This window comes from Bacillus rossius, assembly GCF_032445375.1.
Source record: "Bacillus rossius redtenbacheri isolate Brsri chromosome 9 unlocalized genomic scaffold, Brsri_v3 Brsri_v3_scf9_2, whole genome shotgun sequence".
In the NCBI taxonomy this organism is placed as follows: domain Eukaryota; kingdom Metazoa; phylum Arthropoda; class Insecta; order Phasmatodea; family Bacillidae; genus Bacillus; species Bacillus rossius.
Window position 1 is genome coordinate 7,297,414 of NW_026962013.1, and position 27,922 is coordinate 7,325,335.

Below are 27,922 nucleotides of genomic sequence, written 5' to 3' on the forward strand. Positions count from 1 at the left end.
TTTTTCAAGTGTTATGTCCTACAGACTTGAAACTCTGTAGTGTTGTTCCTTACATTATGATGTTTAGCCCGGGAAACGGTAAGTACTTCGGCTAGTACATGAATAAAAACACACACTACATTCTGTTATACATACCTCATAGCTTGAATTCAAGCCTTGAGGCTTCAAACAAGCACCTGTAGCCAAATCAGTGAGTGCTTCCAGGCCCAAAAAATAAGTTTTAAATCTTCAGGTTGTCTTCATAGTATTCCACGTTTTTCATATGCTTAACGCCATTTAACGTGCCAATTTACATCAGTTTTACCACCATGTAAAATGTTGACATAAATTACATGCTAATCATTCCCCTTTTTTTCTGAATTATAAATTAATGGAAATTCAACACTACTGAAATATTTGGGAATAGTATTGCTTCTCTTTACTCTTCTTTAAACAAACAAGAAATCCCTATTTGACCACTATAAAAATAAACCAGTTTTTTTTATTTTTTCAATTTTCCTATTTGATTTTATTATTTTAACATGCATAAAAATGTTAAAAGAAATAAAAACTTTTAAGAATACACATGTGATGAAATAAATAATTTCTATTTTTGCCACATATGAAAACCTTTTTGGAGACCTTTAGAACTGAAATACTCTGCTTTGCAACAGGAGAGGATACAAGTTATACCCATTTTAAAAAACTTCATTTTTACATTACCCTGGTGTCCTTTCTCAAATTTATGCTTAACAGCTGGCAATGCATACCCTGCCTCCTTACTGGTAAACGCTGGAATGTTTTCTTAAGTAGCGATACTAAGTGAACACCTACGTCACTGTCTATCAAAACCATAAACTGGTGATTAGAACTCCTGGCCGAACAGATATCAGTATTCAGCTGGACTCTTAGCATTGTCAGGGTTGGTTTACAGGAAATCTCAGAGTCTATTGCCACTGGCAACAACATCATACAGAACACACAATAAAGTTTTTAAAAAAATGTTTATTAAAGACTTTCACATTAAGAAATATTTCACCTTCAACTAACCTTAAAAAAGATCTTTCTAAAAAGTATGCTATTAAACAAATTATTCCATGACTCATATAATCATATTAATGTTTGCATTTTAAGGAGGATTAGGCATTGCCATCTTGCAATTTAAAATACTATGATGATAATGAATGCAATAAAACTTCCATGCTACATTTTTTTGGGTCAGAATGGCAAAGAACTTAGCTTTGTCAGCTTGTGAAGTGAAAACTTGTGCACTGGTGTGACCCATGTCAAACAGTACGTTATTTACTCGCTGTGCTTATAGGCTAGGGCCTGTTATTAAATATGTGTTTGCAAAAAGGCATAAAAGGTCTGGGATAAATGATTTATGACTTGAACTGCCAAAAATTGGTATAAATAGTTCAAAATTAGAATTAGAGCAAAAAGACATGGAAACATCCTAGATGACGGGCCTAATCCCTCTTAAAACCCACACATCAATACTGACAGGCATATAGCTTTAGCAAAATAAAATAAATTAATTATATTCTTAAAATTTTTTTTTAACCCTTAAAATAAAAACTCATTCAGTATACAAATGACAGCATGTTTAATAGAAGTTTAGTAAACGGAGTACTCAACACAATTACAATTCATTATAATAAAAAGGTAATCAATTACGTATAACTGAGAACGATCAATGGTTTTAATGTTCACAGAAGCATAACAAACACGGGAGGAAAAAAACATATCCGTTTGAATTTTAAAACATTAAATTCAAGACATCGATTAATAAATATCGTAGCCAAACAAATGCAAGGACGAAACACACGAAAGAGGCTTCAATGTCGAAAACTTCCCACGTGAACACTTCCCTTCAGACCGAGACAAGACGAGCATGCCTCCCAGGTCGCACGGGGAGGGGGGAGGGGGGCGAGGTCCTCAGAGTCACTTGAAGACCACGGTGTCCAGCATGGCGCCCAGGCACTGCACGATGTTGGTGGTCATCAGCAGGTCCACCTTCTCCTCGAGGTGCCTCTTGGGGTCCTGTTTGCCCACGTTCTTGATGGCCAGCTGCTCCGGCGTCATCTTCTCCTCGTCCTCCAGCGCCTGCACACGTTCGTCCGGGTTCACAACCACCGCCCGCCGAGGACAGGACACATACAGATGAGGACAGAACACGTACGGAGGACAGAACACGTACGGACGAGGACAGGACACGTACGGACGAGGACAGGACACGTACGGACGAGGACAGGACACGTACGGACGAGGACAGGACACGTACGGACGAGGACAGGACACGTACGGACGAGGAGAGGACAGTACACGTACGGACGAGGAGAGGACACGTACGGACGAGGAGAGGACACGTACGGACGAGGACAGGACACGTACGGACGAGGAGAGGACACGTACGGACGAGGAGAGGACACGTAATGACGAGAGGACACGTAATGAAGAGGACAGGACACGTAATGAAGAGGACAGGACACGTACGGACGAGGACAGGACACGTACGGACGAGGACAGGACACGTACGGACGAGGACAGGACACGTACGGACGAGGAGAGGACACGTACGGACGAGGAGAGGACACGTACGGACGAGGACAGGACACGTACGGACGAGGACAGGACACGTACGGACGAGGAGAGGACACGTACGGACGAGGAGAGGACACGTAATGACGAGGACAGGACACGTAATGACGAGGACAGGACACGTACGGACGAGGACAGGACACGTACGGACGAGGACAGGACACGTAATGACGAGGACAGGACACGTACGGACGAGGACAGGACACGTACGGACGAGGAGAGGACACGTACGGACGAGGACAGGACACGTACGGACGAGGACAGGACACGTACGGACGAGGACAGGACACGTACGGACGAGGACAGGACACGTACGGACGAGGACAGGACACGTACGGACGAGGAGAGGACACGTACGGACGAGGAGAGGACACGTACGGACGAGGACAGGACACGTACGGACGAGGAGAGGACACGTACGGACGAGGACACGACACGTACGGACGAGGACACGACACGTACGGACGAGGACACGACACGTACGGACGAGGACACGACACGTACGGACGAGGACACGACACGTACGGACGAGGACACGACACGTACGGACGAGGACACGACACGTACGGACGAGGACACGACACGTACGGACGAGGACACGACACGTACGGACGAGGACACGACACGTACGGACGAGGACACGACACGTACGGACGAGGACACGACACGACACGTACGGACGAGGACACGACACGACACGTACGGACGAGGACACGACACGTACGGACGAGGACACGACACGTACGGACGAGGACACGACACGTACGGACGAGGACACGACACGTACGGACGAGGACACGACACGTACGGACGAGGACACGACACGTACGGACGAGGACACGACACGTACGGACGAGGACACGACACGTACGGACGAGGACACGACACGTACGGACGAGGACAGGACACGTACGGACGAGGACAGGACACGTACGGACGAGGACACGACACGTACGGACGAGGACACGACACGTACGGACGAGGACACGACACGTACGGACGAGGACACGACACGTACGGAAGAGGACACGACACGTACGGACGAGGACACGACACGTACGGACGAGGACACGACACGTACGGACGAGGACAGGACACGTACGGACGAGGACAGGACACGTACGGACGAGGACACGACACGTACGGACGAGGACACGACACGTACGGACGAGGACACGACACGTACGGACGAGGACACGACACGTACGGACGAGGACACGACACGTACGGACGAGGACACGACACGTACGGACGAGGACACGACACGTACGGACGAGGACACGACACGTACGGACGAGGACACGACACGTACGGACGAGGACACGACACGTACGGACGAGGACACGACACGTACGGACGAGGACACGACACGTACGGACGAGGACACGTCACGTACCGACGACAGGACAAGTCACGTACCGACGACAGGACACGTACGGACGAGGACAGGACACGTACGGACGAGGACAGGACACGTACGGACGAGGACACGACACGTACGGACGAGGACACGACACGTACGGACGAGGACACGACACGACACGTACGGACGAGGACAGGACACGTACGGACGAGGACACGACACGTACGGACGAGGACACGACACGTACGGACGAGGACACGACACGTACGGACGAGGACAGGACACGTACGGAAGAAGACAGGACACGTACGGACGAATACAGGACACGTACGGATGAGGACAGGACACGTACGGACGAATACAGGACACGTACGGATGAGGACAGGACACGTACAGACGAGGACAGGACAAATACAGACGAGGACACGACGGTCCCTGCAGATACATCGCTACCAACAGCAGGATAGCACTGCTGCCCAAGGAGAATCCATCCAACAGGCCAACACACGAGGACAGGACATGTACAGACGAGGACAGGACACGTACAGACGAGGACAGGACACGTACAGACGAGGACAGGACACGTACAGACGAGGACAGGACACATACAGACGAGGACAGGACAAATACAGACGAGGACAGGACAAATACAGACGAGGACAGGACACATACAGACGAGGACACGACAGTCCCTGCAGATACATCGCTACCAACAGCAGGATAGCACTGCTACCCAAGGAGAATCCATCCAACAGGCCAACACACGCTAGGCGAGAGAGCCACATACCATCACTCCCATGCCAGCATAACTTCCTTACTGGATAGTCTCTTTCTGGGGTGGTGAGTGGGTATCGTAGTCTGTACACGAATCAGCATCAGTAAATAAAAAATCAAACAAAAAGGAAAAAAAAAGAGGGGGGTTGATATGTATTTTTTTTTTTTTTTTTTTAGAAAAGATAGAATTATTTTCTCAAGAATCTCTAGTTTCAAGAAGTTTTTTTTTTATAACTCATAACCAACATATTTTCTGGCCAATTTTCGATTTTTGAAACAAATTCAATCAGAATTCTCAAGTTATGTATATAAAAAAAAAATTATGTATACACAGCCACAAAAAAAAAATTAAGTGTTACAGTGTGACCTCCCTTTCAAATAGTTTTTTTGTATATGTGCACGATAAAGGTGATTAGTTTTGAAACATTAAAATTAAAAACATTTTACAGCAAACATTTAAAGATGAAAAAAAAAAGTGTTATCAGAAAACAATTTTTTTTTGGCTAAAATAAAATGGTTAACTTTAAAATGTACAACTTTAAAACATACATAATGTTTAAGACTGCATTGAGACAGTCATGTTTAGAATGGTTTAAACAAGTGAAAATTACACAATCAATAGAAGGAATATAATTTTGTAACATACACCAGAGTGTTTTAATTTTTAGTATTCATAAATCAATAAAATTTAGGTTTTCCAAAACCACAGTAACCTAAAGTGTTCACGGTTTTGGGGAAAAACCTATAATTATTGATTTTATTAATTATATATTACAAATAATTTGAAGACGAAGGCTACGTATGATTTCATGCTTACAGTACATGATACAATTGACATAAAAACGTGCCTTTAAGTTCATGAAAACTATTAAACAAGGATATGTATCGTAGAAAACACAATTCATAAACAGTTAAATATGGTTATGTTACGAATTTGTTGAAATGTGCGAAAACCTGAAAACTTAGGAGCAACATAATTGAGTATACAGTAAACTCCCTATTATCCACTGGCGGATGATACGCGGTGCGGATTATCCGCGCATGCTACGAAAAAATACATTAACATACGTAAATCTGTATTTTATTACAAGTGAGCAAATTTGAACTCTATCTAACGAGTGTATTGTGTGCAGTACGCAGTAAAACGCCACGGGCCTTCTCGGAACTCTTTGCAGTAGGCCGGCATGCGTTGCTGTTTTTGTCTCTGTCGCACTTTTGTTTCTAGTCGTATTGTTGAGCACTTTTACGTTCACGTTACTGAAATTTATTTTTAGTCAAATTATTCAGTAAAATATTACAATTTCAGCAACATTAAAAAAATTTTTTTACTGTTAATTGTAACTTTTACTGTGCATAAATGTTTAGATTTTTAAGTTGATTAATGTTTCCTTTTTTTTGTTTCCCATTTTCGGCTCTTTTGCGAATTATCCGCGGCGGCCCTGCGATTTAACGTTGCGGATAGTCTGGAGTGTTGAACACGGCACCTTGTTGTAGTTGCGCGCCAGCTCCAACATGTCGCCCACCGCCGACTCGTTCAGCTTGCAGTGGTCCGAGTAGTCGGCCAGCATCAGCCCGTCCATCCACGACTTCTTGTGCAGGTTCAGCAGCATCTTCTGCTCCAGCTCGTTCTTGCGGTAGTTGATGCTGATGGAGTAGTAGTGTCGGTTCAGCCCGTGGATCAGCGCCTGTGCCACAACCACACGCACACACGCGCGTGGCGAAACTCCTCAACATGTTTGTGAGCATCTGGCTACCTAAACAATACTTTTTTTTTTTTAATACACATACTGTAAAGTCCCGCTAATCCAGACATTGGTTAAACCGGACAGCATTTAAAAAAAAAATAAAAATTTGTTAACCCTACATCAGTTTGTAGGATAAAAACTTACACCTACATACACAATATTAATAAAACTAAAAAAAAGTTCTAGTAAAAAATATGTAAATGTGAAAAATATAAAATTAATTTTTATTATAAATGTAACATGAAACCCACTGAAAACTTGTATATTATGTGCTTTTTTTTAAAGGCAAATTCAGTTTAATCCGGACTTTTGGTGATCCGTCCAGGATCTGATCCCATTTAGTCTGGGTAAGCGGGACTCTACTGTGCACCTACAAATTTTCACCAATTTTTTCAAATACCATATTTACTCGCATAATGTCCGCAGTAATTTGGCTACATTTTTGACAAAAAAAAAAACGGGGTGCGGACATTATGTGGTGAAAACCGGAAAAAAAAATTTTTCCTCAAAATTTTACATGTTTTGTGTAGAGTAAAAAAATTGTTCTCTCATAATTAGTTTATTAGTACCCTGATGTTGAAAAATATTAACTGCGGCACACTACTTCGCAGAGCGCTGGTGACTGGCGACCCTCCGCAGCGTGAGAAATGTGACAGGTGTCAAGATAATTGGGTGCTGGCGATTAGTGGAAAACGCCACTCATTTTTTTCTTCTCTCACTCGCGTGTGCGCTCTTACGTTCAGAAGCCGCAGCCAGCCTACACAAAATAAACGCTTTGCATGAAAAGATATTTTTTTAATGTTTCATTGAGATGGCCACTAACGGCACGGGGCAGATGTCTAATGTCTGCATTAGCCGGCGCCGGCGAGCCTCCCTCCCTGTCCCTTGCCCTAAGTGTGTATAAAAAAAGTTACCGGCAGACGTCTGTGCATGCGAGTCCCCTCCTGCCCTGCTTGACTGAAGCGGGGGAATGCAGAGCGTAGAAAAGGCTGAGCAGGAATTTTTAACAAAAACAAAGCAAAGCCTTGTCTTCCTGACATGTAATAATTTATGTATGTCCATTCTGTTACAGCTAACGTTTTCTTTACGTTGCATATCATCTCTTACTTTGTGACATAGTGTGAGTTGCAGCTGCTTTGTCCGCACGTCTGCGCGTGGGACGTGTACTGGCTTGTGCTATATATAGCCCATTCCCTTGCAACTCGCGTGACGTCGCAGGCAGTTGCGCAGTAGAGTGCGAGTTTCTGAGTCCGGGCGGTTTCACCACGCTACAAACCCTCTCAGCGACCGCTCCAGAGAAGTGAACAATTCAAGGTCAAAGCATTGTTGACAGCGTCGGTAAATTTCCATTCTGTTACTGTGCCTTTCAGGGGTGGCCAAAGTTGCTTTGTCTGGTGCGGACTTTATGCGGATTTTTAAAAATTCCATTTCAAGTATTTAAAAAGAAATGTGCGGACATTATGCAATTAAATATGGTAGTTACATTTTTACTATGTTTTACTCTTAGGTTTTAAATTTTAAGAACACCTTATAGTAAACATAAACCAATGAGATTCCACTGCAGTATTCAATAATGGTTATATTAAAACCTGATATGAAATACCTTATTTACCTGGATTTTTACCAAAATCATGGAAAATAAAAGGGGGGGGGGGGGGAGGTTGAATTATAATCGCAAACTTGTATTCTGCCCTTGTGAACAGCTTAGTAGAAAAACTACAGGCTCTGCCTGTTAAATGTTGTCACTTATGCCACTTTAGACCGCTGACAGAGCTTCCAGAATCTCTACACGGGTATAACAGACGAGAGATGCAGCACGAAGGAGACGGTGCAAGGTTCCTTCTGCTTCGCCTCACCGTGGCTGCTGGAGTTCCCATCATCCTGTTTCACCCTCCCACCATAGAGTAAGTCTTTATAGATGAGTTTTTAAGGATTCTTAGTGAAATTTAAGGACTTTTGAAGACCCTTCTTTAATTAAAGACAAATTAAGGACATATTAAAGGTTTATTTTTGAGGCGTATGAACCCTGAATTAACAGGGCATAAATCTAAATATATCCATGCAGTTATCACTACTAAATCACTGTTCTTCCCCTTCAAAATTAAAGCTCAAATATGGAAATAAGGTTCTCAATGCCTAGCTAAAACACAAACGGACATTATATACCTATATAAAACAAAAATGGGGCAAAGCCTCGCCCACCAAGATAGTGTTCTAGCTAGGCAAAGGAAGTAGCCATATTTTGGTCCAACCATAACTCACGACCGCTAGTATAAAATAAACAAGTGATTTGTAAACTGCTGTACCTGGACAGAGGGCTTCTGCAGGTGACCCAGGTTGGACGTAGTCTGCCTCGGCTCCTGGCCCAGCACCATCATGTTGGGGTTTATCAGTCTGAACGCGTCGATCACCACCTTGCCTGCACACGCGACACAACTGCTGCAGCAATGTAGGTCAGGGTCGGCCGATTTAAATCAATATGGTTAAAAACACAGTTTTAACTAGGCTTAAAACGGATACTGCAATATATTTTTTTAATTTATTTATTTTAGTTTTGTAATGTGATTTTCTCTAACCTTCAATCAAATCAAGTGAATGAATTAAGTTTTAACGACTTGTCGACATCGAGGTTATCAGAGATGATTCGAGGAAGGAATACTGACAGAAAGAACCGGGATGGGGGAGGAAATGGGGAGAGTTCCTGAAAACCCACATGCTCACTGCAACGTCCATCACGCTTCTCAATTGCAAAACATACAGGAAAGTCCAGGGCTCTATAAATTTGGGTGCCAAGTCACCTAACTTTTTCTTGCTGGCGACTGACTTTTGCTGAGATACTGAGATATAACTAAACAGTGGTTTTTAAAATGCCAACATTATTATTTTTTTTTGTGCAGAAATGACTGGGTCCAAGAAACAGGGATGGTATCTTAACTAGTGAGCGTCTATTTTTATCTGTGGTGCGCAGCATGACCTCGTAGATAAATAAAGTACCAGGAATAGATTGGTCGCCAGTATCCCGCAAGTCGGAAGAACTCACCACGAATGAATGGATTGGCAACACTGCAAATTTACAATCAGACAAAGGTGTTACCGGAAAACAGACAAGCGTGGCGGCACGGAATTGCACTGGCGATGAGCTGTTGTTTACTTGTCCACTGTGTGAGGTGTGTTGAATGAACAGAAGGCTGTAATACGGACCCCCAGATTTTCACAGATATTATAGAGGTCTGTGTCAAGACTCCGCCGGTTATCGAACCCCACCTTTGACGCTCTGTATGGGGTCGACGACGACGGCCACGGCGCGCTCCGACAGGGCCTCGAAGCTCTGCTGGGTGTTGATGTCGACGCCCGACAGCCAGCAGCCGAAGCCCGGGTGCGAGTGGTACCAGCCGACCACCATCTCCGGCCGCCCCGTCTGCTTCAGCATGTCCAGCATCTTGGCTTGGAACACGGGGTCCACCGCCTCCACGCTCACGCCCTGTCCACACACGCACAGGGCCTCGGTCGGAGGCAGCTACCCGACCACTCCAGTCCACGTGGATCCTGGCTTAGAGAGATACCATTGTCCCCTAATCTACATGTTCCTTTCTGCCAGGCTTAGAAACTGTAAACATTGTCTGAGAAATCATTGTCCCCTAGTCTACATTTTCCTTTCTGCCAGGCTCAGAAACTGTGAACATTGTCTGAGAAACCATAGTCCCCAATCTTCTTTTTCCTTTCTGTCATGCTTAGAAACTGTGAACAGTGTATGAGAAACCATTGTCCCCTAATCTGATATTTCCTTTCTGTCACAACACTAGCTAAAAGGGCGGATATGGCTCTCTACTTAATTTTTAAATTATTTAATACAACAGATCCTGCAAACATGTTTAATGTGTTAAGAAATTAAGAACTACATATACAAAAAAAAAAAAGCTACAGTAGACTCCCGATTATCCGGGTGCGGGTTATCCGGTTTGCAGATTAACTGTGCCCTATATCACTTTCACAAACAAAAAAAAAATATTACTTTTTATTTCCATGCACGCACAATGGAAACGGCACTTGTGTAGCATTAAATATAATGCCATGAATTAGTAATGCAACGAATTAATGTGACGAATAAACAACAATATTTTGCCTTCCCTCAATAGCTAATCGCTTCCTTCATTGCATAATTATTTTCGATGACGCCCAAGTGTTCAGCAAATGTTTGTTTATATTCCGCCATCCCCTGCATGTCAACAGCAGCTCTGGAGAGAAAAGCCAGGAGATTTCAGGGCTAGTTTACCTTGCAACACTAGGAAGCGCTAATGGCAAATGCACTAGTCGCAAATCATGGCAGACACGCGTTTAGTAAACAACCGAGTCGGGAATTACTTTAACACAGGTTAAATAATCTAATGATAGAAAATGTTAAGTTTATGCTTTTTAAATTCTTATTAGAACTGAAATACATCTCATCTATACATAACATTATTATTTTGTAACTCAGATAGGTTAGTAGTGCCTACATAGAAAAAAAATGTTATGTCCAAGCCCTATTTTGTAAACAATGCAGTGCGTAAATTTTTAAATTTAATTTTACACATATTTAGTGATTTGTGAACAGACATTTTAAAGTGTGATGGTTTAATAAGTAATTTAAATATAAGCAACAAATAAAACTGTATAAAATTTATTGAACTATCTCTACAAACCTGTTTTTCCCAATTGTAAGAGTATTTTAAATGAAGCTAACCTAACCTTACCAACTGTTTGAATGGTAAACTACTTGAAATATAACAAAAAATATTTTGCAGAATCTTCAAATACGATAAGAGGGCCACAAAAATACATTTCACAATTTTATTTTCATTTATTCAGAAGATAACTTATTCTAGCAAATTACCTAATAATTTAATATTTTTTTTATCAGTGTACCATTAGTGTCATGTTGAAGATGGTAAAAGAAGTTCATACGATTACAATTAGTGTTGTGGAATATAAATAATTGCTGACTGTATTAAATGGTTAGAACTGTTCATATCAATGAATTTAATAAACATTCATTAACCGTTAATGTCTTTATTAGCATAATTTTTGAGGTGAAACATGTGTTTTAAATAAGGTAAATATATACGCGGTATATGCGAAAAAAAATGCTAAAATTCCGAAAATACTTTTATTCTATGCTCTTTCACTTCCTCTTTTCAAATCAACCGGCGGAGATAAGAAATTCCAAATACTTTAGGAGATATCAAATTTTTTAATTTTGCAATACAACACCTGCAGAACCATTTGAACGCCGCCATTTTTTTTATTTTGCTGTGTGTTTGTGAATGCGTAATAAATAAAATGGTCAATTATGTCAGGTCAGTTACATTATTAATACTTTCAAACTAAGCAGACATAAAAATAATATGAATTAATTTCAATGGTTCTTAAGTTTTAAATTATTTATAATGTAACTGACCTGACCTAACAAACCCATACAAATGATGAACATTACCAACTCGCGTAAAATTTTTTTTGCTACTTATTACTTGCGCAACAATATCCAAATAAAAAATAACACTTTAAAATTAGAAACGTAAAAAACTCACCTAAGTTGGAGGCGGGTACATTTCCTTAGCCATTAGAAGGAAATAATGGTAGACGATTCCCCAGAACGACTACAGCGTTTAATGATCAAATGGCAGAAGTTGACCGTTGTAATTAAACATCGTAATGAACAATAAATGAATAACAAATCACGTATTGGTTCATTTGAATACTGGCCAATCACGTAACTGTCACGTGACAACATTGTCCAATAAGAAACATAATAGATACTCGTCAACAAGAAACAATTGTGATCGCTGCATGAATACACACAGATTTAGTATTGCAAAATTAAAAAATTCGAAATCTCCTTAAGTATTTGGAATTTCTTATCTCCGCCGGTTTTAATGAAAAGAAGAAGTGAAAGAGCATATAATAAAAGTAATTTCGGATTTTTAGAATTTTTTTTTCGCAAATACCGCTACTCTACATGTTCAAAATTAAAAAATTCGGTATCTCCTAAAGTATTTGGAATTTCTTATCTCCGCCGGTTGATTTTAAAAGAGGAAATGAAGAGCATAGAATAAAAGTATTTTCTGATGTTTAGCATTTTTTTTCGCATATACCGTTACTCTACATATTTACCTTAAATAATTCTATATATTGTTTACTTTGTGTAGTATGTTGTTTTAGTTACTTGTTTTGTTGTCAATTGTCTGAAATAGTACCAATTAAGTTTTCCAAATGAATACAGTCATAGACAATGGTGCATTTTAAAATGATTTTACAAAGTAACAATTCAATTAATTTGCTTGATAAAGTATATTTATTTAATATTTCACCCCCTTATGGTGCAATACTTATTTTTCTGGACAAATGTTAATGACTGCACAAGCAATGAGCACAATTTATTAAATCCCTACTGCAAAGTATTTCAGAATCTACTGGAAATCGAAGAAAAAAACTCTCCCATATATTTTAATTTTTTTTTCAAGGAAAAGCCACTCTCAGCCTACGATTACCGTTATTTTAAGCGAAACTTACCGTCCCTGTTTGGGGCATCGCGAACACATCAATTACCCTCACAGTGTAGTCATCCACAAACTCCCCCAGCATCAGACCCATCACTTCCATAGGCACACCTGCCCGTCCATGTTTCAACATTTTCAACAACGCCAAAGACGAAATGTACACTTGTTCAGCTGTGTCAACCACGGGGGCGTCGGATGGTGGTGGTGCCTGGCTGAGACCTGGCATGCCGCCCCCTAACCTCAACAGACGGTCCATTTTTTCAAGTTGAGACCTAGAAAAAGATCAAATTTAACACATGAAAGTTGCTCTGTGCCAATATAATATTCGTAATTTAGATAAAATGATTCTTCACACGTTATATCCTGCTAATTTTTTGTTCATGTTCTTACAAGCACACGAACAGACGTCAAAGTAAAACACCGAATTAATATAATTTAAGACTTACCGTAAATACTATTCGTAACAAAATTTATTCTGATACGCAATCGTTATCCACATTCAAACATCTGTCAAACGTAGACTTCACAACTCGACACAGACACGCATTGGTAACGACGAAGACGAAACACTCAAATTTGCAAGCTCACGAACAAACGACCGCGGTGTGTTATGGAAGAGCAATGGCGACAAACACGGGTGTATTGAGGAGTGAAATAGGAGGTGGACCACATGGGCTAGGTACGTGAGTATCAATATGTAAACCATTTGTAAACGTTCAGTAGATAAACCTAAAAAAATATTTTAAAGACATTTTATTTTGGGCCTAAGTTAAATTAACGTTTATTGATGACAAGCCAACAACTATGTATTTTCATAAACACTTTTTTTTTTATTTCAAAAGTGAAATTTATTGATAACATGAATTCAGCGTGTATTTTGGTAGTTTACAGGGCGTTTTATCAGAAAGCAATTGAGGTTTAGGAAAATATATATATGCATGGTAAACAAAAATGGGAATAATACAGTACTTATAGACTTGTATGATTTTGTGCTCCGTGGTGGTAAATGCCTATCGATTTTAAACGTTGTCGATATTCATTAAACATCACTATTAAGTTTTAAACGGAGTTCGAAATATTTTCCTAATAATTTGGCTGGTTTATTTGTATGTCACGCATCACATCGTTCTACAATGACAACGAAACGGATCATGTAAACGGAGACGGATCTCACGCAACAAGACGTTCACGTTTTTACGTCCGACCAATAGAAGCCGAGTATTTGGCTTTGCGAACTTAGGGGGGGGGGGGGGGGGTTAGCCATGTTTGTTTATGTTTAAATATATTAAAAATTGTTTCAAATATAAGAATATCCAGTGTTATATTATTACACTGTGCTTTATTTTTATTATAATTGTAAATTTTACCTGTGTAATAATCTCAAAGCATAATATATTTTTTAGTTTAATTAATATTTCATAACCTTAAAATGGAATCTCATTGGTTGTCATTTGTTACGTTTCTGTGATGCAGTAGTGAAATTTTCCTGTAGATCCGGCTCTGTTTAGGGCCGTCTACAATTGCAATGTCCTAACCTGTGTCCGTCGGACACTGATCGGCCCGAATGTGGGCCCATTTATGATAGTCCGAACCTGTGGGTGGTCCGTGTCCTTATCCTAATGGGAATGTCGTCACATTGTCACATGGAAAACAGCCCTGTTTACAAACGCTTTGTCCAATGTCCAAATGTACTGATTCGGGCAGTGATTCGGACATCGGACAACACAGTTGTAGACTGGGCTGTTTTCCATGTCTTGTAAACAATAAAGAGCACCTATATGAGGTATTTTTGTTACAAAACGAAGTTTTTTATTGTAATAAATGATAAGTCCGCTTAGTTAAGGATTTTGTTTTGCTTATTACCTGTATTATTTCTATTATCCGGATTGCCCTTAATCCCAGTTAGTCCGGATAGACGAGGTTTAACTGTATTTGAATAAAAAATTAAGAATCTAATTAAATATTCATTTTTACTTCTGAAAGTAGGGGAACCAACTGTGTCTTTGTTCCATGGAATATTTGCCCCTGGCTTTAATATTTTCAGCGTTTAAATCAGTTGAATTTTTAGTTTTCTGTTTAAACTTGACAAATTATTTACCAGATGATAGATTTCATTGTGTGCTTCTTCATACACTATAATAATAATAATAACAATTACACCTGCAATTGGGCTTCCGCCCGGTGGCAAGGAGTTCCCACCCCCCAACTACCATCACTCCTCCCCCCTCTGGAGCCTCCTTCGTAAGCCCTTCCCTCCTCCCAGATCCAGTGTCCTCCCCTCAAGTTCGTTCCACTCTCGCCCCGTCCTCACAAGGAATACCTGTCTTCCTCTCTCTGTCCGTCTCCATTCTCTCTGAATCTTCCACTCATGATCCCTCCTTCCTCGATACAGCCCTCTGTGCAACCTAGCTCCCAGCTTTCCCCAGCCCCCCTCCCCCCCACGAATTACCTTATTCAATCTCACCAGCCTTTCCACCTTTCTCCTTTCTTGCAGCGTGGCCCACCCCAGCTCCTTCATCATCACCGATGGTCTGTGTGTTTCCCCCATCCTGCCTTCGCCTTCCCTTCTCCTCCACATATTCATCACCCATCTCGCTGCCTTGCGCTGCACCCTCTCCAACTCCTCAATTTCCTTCTCCACATAGGGGTCCCACACCGCCGCGGCATACTCCAACACTGGCCGTACCAATGTCACGTACGCCTTTTCCTTTACATTCCTACCTGTCCCTTTCAGTGTCCTGCTAAGCAGCCCTAACCCCATTCTGCCCTTCTTCACCACCTTCTTGACCTGCTTTCCCCACCCCAAGTCGTTCTGCAAGATCACTCCCAGGTACTTATACTCCTCAGCTTCCTGGATCACCTGTCCCTTCCAGCAGTACACTTTTCCCTCCACCCTTCTCTTCCTCGTGAACCTCACCACCTTTGTTTTCCCTACATTTATACCCATTTCCTTTTCCCTCGACCAGCACTCCAGTTTCTGCAAGTCCTCTGCCAGGTGCGCCCCTTCCCCCACAGTTTCATAGAGCACACAATCGTCCGCAAACAACCGCAGTCTACTTTTCAACCCCTCCCCTACATCATTCATCATGATCAGGAAGAGCAGGGGTCCCATGACACTGCCTTGTGGCACCCCTGAGAGTAGGTATATACCAATACTTCAGAAAACCCTGATACAAATTTTGATCCAGCCATTCTTGTTTTGTTTTTTTCATTGCATTCCTAAATTTCCCTGTGCAGTAGCTGTGTAAATAGTACTGTGATCTTGAAAATGTTCACACTACTACATTAATCCTTATGGAAGGGTTTCAGGTGATCCAGATGACAGGACATTGAGGAAAGTGGAACTTGAGGTGTTGATACCAGAGAAAATTAGACAGAAATCAAGGACTGAAAAATGTACGGAAGTAGTGAAAGGTAATTCTGTAGTATTATGTAAAGCTTTTACTACAAAAAGTCATTTCATTCGGTACAAGTTCATCTTTGTGTGGAATAATGAAATGTGTGACACAACTGAGGCATAGCAGTTTTAAGTTGAGTGCTATTAAATACTTAAAATTTTATTTTCATTTAATTTAATTTTTGAAAACCATGGCATAAAAAAAATATTTTCAGAAATGCTTTATCTAGTGGTGGCTGAATGGTGACATCTGGCCTGTACTTTTTATTTTGCATAAATGTATAATTACAGTTGTAAACTGAAAGTGTTATGACACAGTATTTATACAGAAATACTCAATTCCTGTAACCTATATATTGTTCAGTCAAAATGATTTTTCTATTGAGTTTTTTCTTTCTAAAAACAGTTTTTTCTAAGGTTTTATTTTTCGTTATTTCATCACTTGCTACTTTTGTTATTAGTTACTATACAGAACAAAAAATACACCAAATGTAAAAATTCAAATTCAACTCACAAGTAGGGACAAGATAATGGTGAATTGCAATAAAACAAATAACCCCGAAAAGCTACTAAAATCAACAGCATTTTTAATCAAAACTTAATTCTAATGACAAATACCTAATCTTTGAAATATTAAATTCAATGGAAGTAATTTATTTATGATGATGTTTGTACCACAATTTAATTTTTAAAAAAAGATTAGTAAAAGTTTCCTGTTACTAATCTTGCAAACGTTATTAGTTACTCATTTTTACATTACAACCTTAAAATATTTATCAAACACAAAAACACTTAACATTTTTATTTGTTCCGAAAAGTTAGACACGCTCATTACAAAAGCATGCATGGTTATTGAAAAAGTGCATGTACCAGTCAGAATTAAACTCTTTTGGAGAAGTTAACATATTACTGAAAAAAATATGCTATTTTTTTAATAAATAGATTTCATAATAAAATAAAAACATTAACACTGAAACTGCCCGTTTCAAAAATGAAATTGGCCTGAAAATAAAACCGTAAAAATCTTGTCTCTACTCATATGTTACTGGCCTTTATTTGGCCCTCACAATGAGTGAAGTTAACCATCACTGCTTTATTCTAGAAGTAGTCAAAGAGAAATGTTTTTATAAGATCTCTCAAGTGGAGAGAATGAATGAATGAATTGTGCTATAGATAGTGCATTGGTGGGGGAATCGGGAACACCCTAAGCAAACCCACTGCTTGAAGCAAACTCTGCCATGTTTCCTACTTGCGAGAAATTCAGTTTTGACTCTGCTGGGAATAGAACCCCTAGTGGGAGATAAGTACCGGGTGCGTAAAAAAGAAGGGAAGGAGGGTAAATAATTTGGATGAAAACAAATATAATTTTTATGTCTGTAAAATGTTTATTTTATACTCCCTTCTAAATGTTCATGACTTATTTATTCACAAGGATAAATTTCATGTTTAAATGTGATACAATGAAAGGAACAAAATGCCATAAAGCATAATGAAGCACGAATAGAAACCAAATTTAAAATCATTCACCAAAAATATTTTTTTAAAAACGAACTCATATTGCAAAATGTTATCCAAAAACATCTTCAATTTGATAAATGTTTAAATTTTAGTACTTATACCATAATGGAAGTATTAAGTGCATTAACCATATTCTTTAACAGTTACTTGCAAAAAATGTTTTCTTGAGAAAGTACTTGCTTCAGACATTTTATTTGTATTTGTACTATTAATTCCACTTCTAATATGATCATCATTAATCAACAATAATTTAAAAATAGTGAAACAGTAAATACCATTATCTTGATTTTGAAAAATTTGCTAAAAATAACTGAAGTCTCTCATTCAGTTAAATTGGCTGTCATTAGTTAAAGAGCATGTTTGAATACAGTCCACAAGTATTTGACATCGAGACGCGTTCACTGTCACGAGACAGCTCCCAAAACCTAACACTCAAAGCAGTATAGTGAAAGGTCTTCAGTTAAGACATGGTGCAGCACATTCTGAAGCTAGCCCCAATCAAGTCGCTCGAGTTCAGATTCCAGTCTTTGGCCTTGACACCAGGTCGCGCTACTGCCCTGCCTGCTCCTTTTTTCTGTAGTCCGCTCTGAGTTTATCGTTACTGTCGGTTTTCATTTCAGTACTGTGTTTCCTGTTTCTGGTTGGTTACATTTCACAAGTTCATTTCCATGATGATTTTTTTTTTTATAAAGCAGCTAATTACAACTTGGTTTTGAAAACCCATGTACTGTGTATTAATTATTCATTTCCATTCAAGCTACGATGACATTCGATAATCTGGCAAAATCGCTAATTCTGCTCTCTGCAGTATTCTCGAACGTTGAGGGTTTAAACCGTACACTGCAGCTTCTGCGATTTGTTCCAGCGTTCACGGAGTGCGGCAAAGCTGCCGGGTTGCTGGTGGTGGTGAAGTGTCGCCGGGAGAACGACGCGATGAAAGCCTGCCTCAGCAGGTGGTACCACGACGAAGACTTGAAAATACAGTGCACAGAAGAGTACTTGAACGAGCGCAATGAGTTTCGCAGGACCGGCGTGAGCAGGAAAAAAATACAACAGGCGCACTGAAAAAATTTGTAGAATCTAATAATTTATGTATGTAGCTTGCTATAAATGTTGAATGTTATTAAAACTAAGATTTCATTTGGGATAGTTAAAAGTTATTTTGTTGTACATTATTAAATTAACAGTGTGTATATTCCATGTACAGTTGAACATAAATGCATTTCATTAGTCCATTTTTGTTCCTTGTCGTTAACATCACTTCACTCTTTTAACATGATTTTATTAGCTTTACTTGTAACTAGGAAATCTATTTTCAACTATTTATTATTTGCCGTATTGATTTGAAACTTTTCAATATATGTAATCCAGAAGACAATACAATGATTTCATGACTATGACTTGTAGAAAGAGGGGGGGGGGGGGACCATAGGGACAAAAAACCACTAATTTCAAGCTATGGGCAATAACTTCACTTTTAGTCTATCCATGAGGCCATGGTGGGAAATTTTCCCAGGGGTGGAATGCCCCCCCCCCCCCCCACCCCCTCTTTCCAACCTTTGAAGAGTAACACCCAAAAATTTAAAAATTTCGAAAAGCAATTTTCTTTTAATTTGGAGTGTTTCCTGTTCATTCGAGGATCTCGACCTCCCTCCCCCTCAGGGGGGAGGTTATTTGCTTCCGATATTTTTAAAGTCTGGAAAATTAAAGTATGTTGATTTCGGTGTGCCTCTGAGGCCTTCAGGCACCATTGGACCATTCGGGGTAGGAGAGGTGACAATTGCCCTTGAAATTTTTGAGACCTTGAAAATTTATTTTATGGTGCATTTCAAGGAATTTATAAAAAAATGTATTTCAATATGAACTAAAAAGTAAAAAATAATCTTTAAATTTAAGTAATTTGTTCAACAGCAATAAAATGAACTACAATTCTGTATAACACAATTTTAATGAAGAAAAAAATACATTGTAACTTGCACTCAGGAACAGTCTATCGTGAGCATTTTAAAACGTAATGTGATATACTATAATGGGTTGATATCTGAACAATTGTATTTTAAGGGAATTATATATCTGGTTTAAAAAAAAAAAATAATTTAAAAAAAAATAAGGAAAGACATGTACAAAGGGAAAGAACATATAAGTTTTAAAATCAGTGTCACTGTACTTAAAGGAATTTGGGAAAATTTCCATGATTTCCCTTTTCAGCATTATTCATTGATAATTTTATAATCAAAATTATTTATTGAGATTTTTCAACACATTGAACTTACACACTTTACTCAAGTCCTCACAAAAACAGTTGTGGGAGTTCTGTAACGAGCAACGAGCGACACAGAGGAGTTCACTGGCCGTCCCAGTCCGCACCCTCGCGGTCCTTCTCGCGCTCCTCGGAAGGGACCCACCGCCTGGTGAGCACCTCGTTGACGGCGAACTGGGGGAGCGACGCGGGCGAGGCCGGCCCGTCGTCGGGGACTCCCGCCGGCCACACCACCTGGCACGCCAGCAGCTCCTGCGGCAACAACACGCTCGGAGCACTGCCCATGCGCCAGGAGTGGCGACAACTCCGGAGGGCTAAGGGAGCATCCAACTCTCTGGTCAGCCGAGTGGGGAAGGGGGCCGAAGGTGGTACACATGCTGGGATGGGTAGCCTCAGCCCCTGTGTACAGCCAGAAGCTCTAACGCCCTTCCCGTGATCCGCATCCACGCCCGTGGGGGCCCCGGGGCGGCAGGGCCTCGGCTAAGAGCGCCGGGTCGAAAAAGAAAAGGAAGGGGAAACCCCTGTGTCAAGGTACTCATGTCCCTTGTGCCCGTGTTCCTGTGTGAGGGGATGCACTTGCACACAGTAATGGGATTCTTATTTTTGCAAACCAAATTTTGAAGATGTGCAACGGATTCAAACAAATAATCATGTGATTAATGATACTTTATTATCCTCTTACAACAAATCTAAAAATGTTTTGATACGTTTATGAACCTTGTGCCGGAAATTAGGAATTTCGACACGCTGTTTTTAATTTGTTATTATAATTTTAAATTATTTTTGGAAATTTTATTTTTCTTATAATCTGGTTACTAAAAGGATGATTTACACTTTGTTAGGCTGGTGTACTCTACGTAGTTAAACTTTGTGTCAGTGGACCGAGGCACCTTGCAGCGAAAGACAATGGTCCGTCGCTAGGTCTATTGCTTTGTCCCTCACCTACCGAAGCAGCTGATCCAACCGGCGAAAGAACACAACCCCAAAACCGTTTGTCCTCGACAAAAAAAAAAATTTTTTGCGATAACTTTTTCTACAGGTACTACATGAGTTGGTGACTTACACCCCCCCCCCCCCCCCCCCCCCCCCCCCCGGTTACATTGGTTGCAGCTCAAGTCGTCTCTCGATCATACCATTCTATAACGGTGAATTCCAATCAACACACTGTACAAGGACAGTCGTCACACTCGCGCTCACCTTCCCTGCTGCCGTCACGACGCGGTTGAGGGTCGTCATGCTGCCCCAGGAGAATGAGCGGGAGTTGAGGGCAGGGTGCCGCGACCAGTCCTCCGCTCGCAGCACTTCCACCACCACCACGTACGACGCATGGTAGAACACCGGTCCCTGCCTGTACAGCACTGCAACCACACGCGTGCGACTGTCACACCCCGGTCACTCCCGCGCAAGTACCTAGGGATCGTCCGTTAACCACGTGAGGCTCGAAAGGGAGGGGGGGAGGGGGGAGGGAAAAATCATGAAATAACACAAGGGAAGAGGGGGGGGGGGGCGGGGGTGTAGAGAGATATCACATGTATTTTTTTTTCCGCCCGATTTCTACCAAACCGAAAAGCGACGCGTGACCTTGACTCGCCGTAGCCAGGCAACAATATTCCCCGCCCGCCGCAACATGAACCACCCGGCTCGGCTTGCCAGTCGCCAGTAAGACTGTGATTTTGGCGCCGAATACATGCGTAAATCACATATAAGCCTTTCCTTTATTATTTTTATGCCAGTGAGAATAAACCTGCAACCTTAATGTGTGTCTGGACATTTTTATCACTGTGATTATTTTTCCAGAATGAAATTAGATTATACCTATATTTAAAGATAATATTCTGAAATTTTTAAAAATATTTTGTACCAAAAAAATACACGTGATTTATATGGGTGGAGGGGCGGGGGGGGGGGGGGGGGGGGGGTAAGTATAAAACCTCACCACAAATCACTAGGGGGGAGAGAAGGTTAAAAATTTGCTAAAAGAACATCATGTGATTAATGGACAACCCCCTACTGGGCTGGTTCCTCTCCCGGTCGCGGAAAATCATCGCATGTTTCCCTCCCTGTTTACGACCAGTCACTCTAAAATAAAACATGTGGCTTGAACCTGTCATGCTTTCAATTTATGTTTTACCAAGTGCTTCCTTGCTTGATCCCACAGTACGTACAGGAAAGGTTACCTACTACAGAATTACAGGCATTGTAGCTAACACAGCTTCAGTATCCTGTGCTCCTGCATTAGGCTCTTCACCACAGCGTGACAATTAAGGGCACACATGATGTGCAGAGCTCCAGAAGAAACCAAGCAATTTGAAAACTGCTCAATATATCAGCATGGGGTCTGTTCACGAAAAGCATTTAAGGATACGCTGAAGGCTGAAGATTAGTTCTCTTTCAATATTTTTACTAAAACTATTTTCAGGGTGGTGAAAACGGATAAATACGCATGTTTTCAGAGTAATTTCTAGGCATGAAACATCCAGTACATCCTTCGTATTAATATGTATAGTGACAAAAAGCATTCCTAGCATTAAAAACAAGAGAGGAATTCTTAAAGTTGTTTTGCGTGTAATATATATTACTGACATCAATAATGAAACTGGCTTGTTAAATTTATTAAAATGCCAAACTTTTTATTTATTTAATTTCCAGTACTAGTTGTTTGTAAATAATAGAAAGCACTCCAGACGAGACCTGCAACATACTTTTATCTTCATTTCTCCACTGTAAGACATTATGGTTACCAATCAAATTACATAGTTACATGCATTACAAGAAGACTGCACCGGTCCACAGCCTTCCGCTCAGAGGCGACACCGCGCTGGAAGCTCCAGTGGGCGTCGTCGCATCTGTCATCCCGCCACATTAACACAAACCCCTGACTGGGCGGGCCCCTTACGACTGTTATCTGGTTTAGCGTTCCCAATTTATTCAGTAAGTTTTTAAATATGTTCATCAAATAAAATAAAAATATATCACTATTCACATTACTGTGCAGAATTATGTTATACTTACTATCAAATAAAATAAAAATAAATCACTATTCACATTATAGTGCAGAATAATTTTATACTTACTGAAATCACCACCGTACTTGAGGCCGGATCTGACGACCCACCCCTTCGCTCGCAGGTAGTGATACGCAACGTATTTGGGTACAAAGTCCTTCTGCAAGTCACGAAACGCCCTCCACAGGTCGACCAGGGAGAGCGCGCTGCCGAAGACATCCAGCACCTGGAGACACCCCAGTCCGTACGAGAGGAAGAAGGCCTCTTCCAAGGACAAGTGGAGCGTCTCCCGCACCGGAAACTGCTCCTGCTCCAGCCTCGCGCTGACGTTCCTGGCGTAGTTCCGGTGGTCGTCGTCGTCGCTGTCCGAGTCCGGGAGGACGAGCACTTGGGACGTCGGTCTGGGACCAGGCGTTTCCGCGTCGCTGTCCTCCGCGTCGCTGCCGTCGCCCGCGTCCTTGCCGCTCCTGCTGTCGTCCTTGCCGCTCCTGCTGTCGTCCTGCAGCGTGACCACGGCCGTGCTGTCTCTGCTGTCGCCGCCCTCAGCGTCCTCCCTCTCGACGTCCTCTATCTCCACGACGTCCTCTGCCGGGCCGACACGGCGCTTCTTCGCTCGCGGCTCAGTGTCACGCTCGCCTTCTCCGATCTGCTGGACGTCGGTTGTGGTGCTGGTGACATTCCCACCGCGTGCTGTCGAGGACTGCTGACCTCCGTCGCTTCCAGATGCGTGCACATCCGCCTTGCAGACCACATCGTTCGAGGAACTGTCGTCAATCACCTCAATCTCCTCTTGAGATCTTTGCTTAAAATACCTCTTCGGCGCTTCATCATCCGACAAAACTACAACATCAGCTTCTTTCAGACCCGATTTAACTGAATCAGAAACGGGACCAGCTGAACTTGTTCTCGTGCTGTCAGTGTCTGATGCCTCCAAAGTTATAACATCACTTAGCACGCTGTCTTTCTTGTCGGGCATGTTTTTAGTGCTCTGCGGACTTTCACCAGATTTGCCGGTCGCTAATACGGTGATGTCGGAGTTGCCGGGTTCGGCAATTTCCACCGCCGGCTCTTCGATTTCTACGGTAGGTTTATCGGCATCACCACCATCCACCGCCATCTGGTGCTTCTGATCGCACTTGCTGTTCAATGCTGCCCTTTCGTACTTCTCCTGCTCTTCCGCCCACTCTTTCCTCCGTAGCCACTGGCGATTGCGGAGGTATGGCGGCAAACCTTTCTTCACCTTGCCAAACTCTGGGCTGCCCCGAGACAGCGAACCTTTGCCGAAGAAGCCCTGAAAAGTAAATTAAATTTCCTTAACATAGCAAGAGCATGTTAACTTAGAATAAACAATAATAATTTAGTTTACATAGAAAAAATTTTCAATGGAGAAGCAACAAGTTTTACAGGTTGATAAAGCATTGTATTTTACAATTCTTATTCCCATGCTAACATCACTAGCATTTAAAAAATTTCCAGCCTGTCAGAATAATTCCTCTAGAGGAAAGACTTTGAAAAAAAAAAATTTGACTTTTTTCTGTAATACGTTTAAGAGTTCCAGAAATTGCACAGATGTGTGATAAGATTCAAACACTTTTGCATAACTTCATCTGTTACTAATTTGTATGAGCAGTCATGTAACATGTACGCGTGCTACGAAATTAGCAATATTCCAGAACTCTGTACTTAGTGGAAATGAAAATTGGTTGCTATTAACTTAAAACTTTCAGCATTCCCAGATATTGCAGACATTGATGTTGGAAATTCAAATATTCCATGATGATTTGTGTGTATCATGGTCTAATTATTATCTTTTTGGAAGCATTAAGTTTTTTTTTTAATGAATTTCCCTATAAGACTGCTCATTGATGTTAAATGGGGGTTACATTTAAATTATTTTATATTAGAATTATTGTACTTGTGACCATAAAACTTTATCTTGGTATCAAAAAAGTTGTATACATGCATGGTTAGAATCTCAGATTTGTATCTCCCCTGGGTTCGTTATTAAAAATGCTAACATTATCCTAACAAAAAATTTAATTCAATTAAATAAAGGGAAAAGAGGTACAAACTTGTTCATTCAGGCAATTTAAAATGACTTAATCTGTACAAAATTTTATTAAAATCCGCTAAAATTTTTTTTTTTAACTAGCACTGACTTAAATGACATCCAACAACCCATATTACTAACCTACCAACTTGTCAAACAGTTTTATAAACACTTTATTATGTTGTCTCGTCATATTTTGTACTATAGCTAGGTTTACTGATATGATTTAAATAACAGCTATTTATCATTTTTGAGAAGTATTCGTGTGTATGCAAAATATTTTTACTGTCATAATATACATTGGCTCAGATGACAAACTGTGAAAAAGCACATACTCCTTGCTAGGCTTCCACTGACACACTGCTGGCTACACTAAAAAAATTAGGTATCTTGACTGACATGTCACAGCAGATCCAAGTGACATCAGTTTTTTGATGGGCCAGCCATATTTCAGTATTAGGAGCAGCATAGCATGGCTAAGGACCCAGCCATTGAGGCAGAGCCCCCCTCCCCCAACAAACATACACACACATGCACGTGCATGCACACACACACACACTCTCTTTCTCTCTCACTCACTATCTCAAAAAATTGTTTATCGCTCAAGAACTCTTTTCGGCAGTAAAAGAAAACATTACTAAAAACTTATCAACCTAAATGATCCATCACATCCTTCCATCAACTGGCTGACCAATTCACACACCTCAGCACATTCGCCAAAAGATTTTTCCACCCAAATGATGCCAACTGACTAAAATTCTTAAATTTTGGTTAAAAATTTTTCTTTTAAAGGTAGACGTAAACTAAGCACTCAATCATTACACTCACTTTTTTTTTCCCCTATGATATTTATTTAATTTTTTTTAAATGTAACCATGTGTTATTTTTTAAACTTTATGTGAATTAGTCAATATTTTGTTTCAAATATCAAACTTAAAGTGTTCAAAAACCATTTTATGGAAGCAGTTTAACAATTAAGCAAACTTCAAAACCTTTTAAAATAACAAACTTTCCCGGCAATACCATGCAAACAATTATAATTTCATCCATCAGTCAATCTGAAGTTAAAGACTGGGCAGCTCTTAGACAGAAGAACGTACAGAGAGACAGCGTTTCACGGGCCTTCTGAATGGCTTGGGGGTCACGAGATTTACGGACGGATGGGAAACGGACAAAACACAACTGATAATTGTGAGTTCAGCTTAAAGACATGAAACTGCGTTTAGTTATTGGCTAGTTATTGAAATGAAACTGTTAACAGGCAATGATCAATTCAAAACATTCAAAAATGCATTTTTTTTTTTCATGGATGAATTCGAACTGGCCGGAATGAACCAACATGATCATGGATACAACGATAAAGCTCTCTGACCATGTTGTACACAATGTCCATCTCGTCCGGGTCGTCCACGACGACGCAGTCGCCGTTGAAGACGCCGGTGTAGACCTGCCACAGGGCGCGGCTGGCCGGGATCCCCGTCTCGCTCTCGATCTGCACGGGGAAGGGCGTGCGGGGCGCCGCGGTCACCCGCCGCTTCCGCCTGGGCTCCAGCAGCTTCATGGCTCCTGCAACACCCGCCATTGCCGTCAACTTGCACTGCTTCTTTTGTAATGTATCGAGTGATATAGTTTGATGTATTAGGTTTCCGACATATTTCGGGTATATGTGGAATTTTTTCATGACCATTTGCATAGTTTCAGATTATTTCGCTTATTTCACATTTATATGTTCAAGTAGATAACATTTAGATGGTCGACGGTTTAAAAAATGTCATTACTTTCAAACAAGCTTTAAAATCATTATATAAACTAGCATTGCGTTTGAACAAATGGTTCCTCGGTAATAACCATTTTAAGCATAGGTTAGGTTAGGTTACCCTTATGGGAAAAATAATATTTCCACGTTAATGGTATACTACAGTTATAGTTAATGATAGGATTACGGGTAGCTGTAAATTAAAAATAAAGTTATCTAATTTTATGTTGAGCTTTAATAGCGTGGCCAAATGCATTCCCGCAAGAGTTTGTCCTGATCCTGTTTTCGCGGCCCTAATAATTTTTTCGATTCTAACCGCAACTTGATATTTGTTGATTGTTGAATTGTACTCCAGAGATTCCTTGAAATAAGGCATATCCGAGACAGTTAATAAAATGTTTCTTATCCATTTTAAGTGAATTTTTTTCAATATTCTTTTAACCTGCCTAACCATTACTTACTATGGATATTAATAACATTACATGTTTGAAGAAAATGGGCTTTTAGAGAATAATTTAAAAACTTGATAAAAATTATAAAATAATTTTTAATTTTTTTTTTTACATTTTGCTTAAAACTGGTAGTAGCATTCAACATTTACCGATGGTTTAATAATATAGCATTAATATAAAATTAACTAACTTACGCCTCCCAGCGTAGCAATTGAAGATAGCCAGTTAACGCTACTATATTTAATCAAATTTCACAGTGAAAGGTAAGTGATTAAAAAAGACTTTTCCAATATTTTGTAATTCGATATGCATGGGCAATGACATTTCAATATATTATAAAAGATACACTTGGAAGACCTGTCAACGAATGAAAACACAAATAAACCAAATACCATGCTTTCAAAGACACAGTTCACACTGGAGAAACCATGGAGTTAAGAATAAAGTAGAATCACCTTAACAAAATAACTATTATCCAAATGTAAA

The 27,922-nt window shown here is 40.7% G+C and overlaps 3 protein-coding genes across 7 annotated transcripts; 1 reads left to right on the forward strand and 2 right to left on the reverse strand.

Moving 5' to 3' along the window:
* Positions 1–1,667: 1,667 nt before the first annotated feature.
* LOC134543161 (26S proteasome non-ATPase regulatory subunit 14) lies at positions 1,668–13,600 on the reverse strand. The gene is made up of 6 exons (XM_063388028.1): positions 13,445–13,600; positions 13,012–13,270; positions 9,727–9,943; positions 8,769–8,881; positions 6,202–6,402; positions 1,668–2,085 (listed from the first exon to the last, which is right to left on the reverse strand). Exons 2-6 carry the CDS (start codon positions 13,252–13,254, stop codon positions 1,924–1,926), a joined length of 936 nt encoding a protein of 311 aa, XP_063244098.1. The 5' UTR covers positions 13,255–13,270; positions 13,445–13,600; the 3' UTR covers positions 1,668–1,923.
* Positions 13,505–19,148, forward strand: LOC134543162 (COX assembly mitochondrial protein homolog). Of its 3 annotated transcripts, none has more exons than XM_063388029.1 (3): positions 13,536–13,677; positions 16,308–16,412; positions 18,779–19,148. In XM_063388029.1, exons 1-3 carry the CDS (start codon positions 13,620–13,622, stop codon positions 18,976–18,978), a joined length of 363 nt encoding a protein of 120 aa, XP_063244099.1. In that variant the 5' UTR covers positions 13,536–13,619; the 3' UTR covers positions 18,979–19,148. The 3 variants fall into 3 exon arrangements, with proteins under 3 accessions (XP_063244101.1, XP_063244099.1, XP_063244100.1); XM_063388030.1 differs by lacking the exon at positions 13,536–13,677 and adding an exon at positions 13,918–13,939; XM_063388031.1 differs by lacking the exon at positions 16,308–16,412 and having other exon boundaries at positions 13,505–13,677.
* Positions 19,149–20,134: 986 nt separating this feature from the next.
* On the reverse strand, positions 20,135–27,882 carry LOC134543163 (tRNA-splicing endonuclease subunit Sen2). Of its 3 annotated transcripts, none has more exons than XM_063388032.1 (5): positions 27,829–27,882; positions 26,601–26,794; positions 23,248–24,469; positions 21,371–21,531; positions 20,135–20,425 (listed from the first exon to the last, which is right to left on the reverse strand). In XM_063388032.1, exons 2-5 carry the CDS (start codon positions 26,787–26,789, stop codon positions 20,258–20,260), a joined length of 1,740 nt encoding a protein of 579 aa, XP_063244102.1. In that variant the 5' UTR covers positions 26,790–26,794; positions 27,829–27,882; the 3' UTR covers positions 20,135–20,257. The 3 variants fall into 3 exon arrangements, with proteins under 3 accessions (XP_063244102.1, XP_063244103.1, XP_063244104.1); XM_063388033.1 differs by having other exon boundaries at positions 27,631–27,872; XM_063388034.1 differs by having other exon boundaries at positions 27,627–27,864.
* Positions 27,883–27,922: the final 40 nt, after the last annotated feature.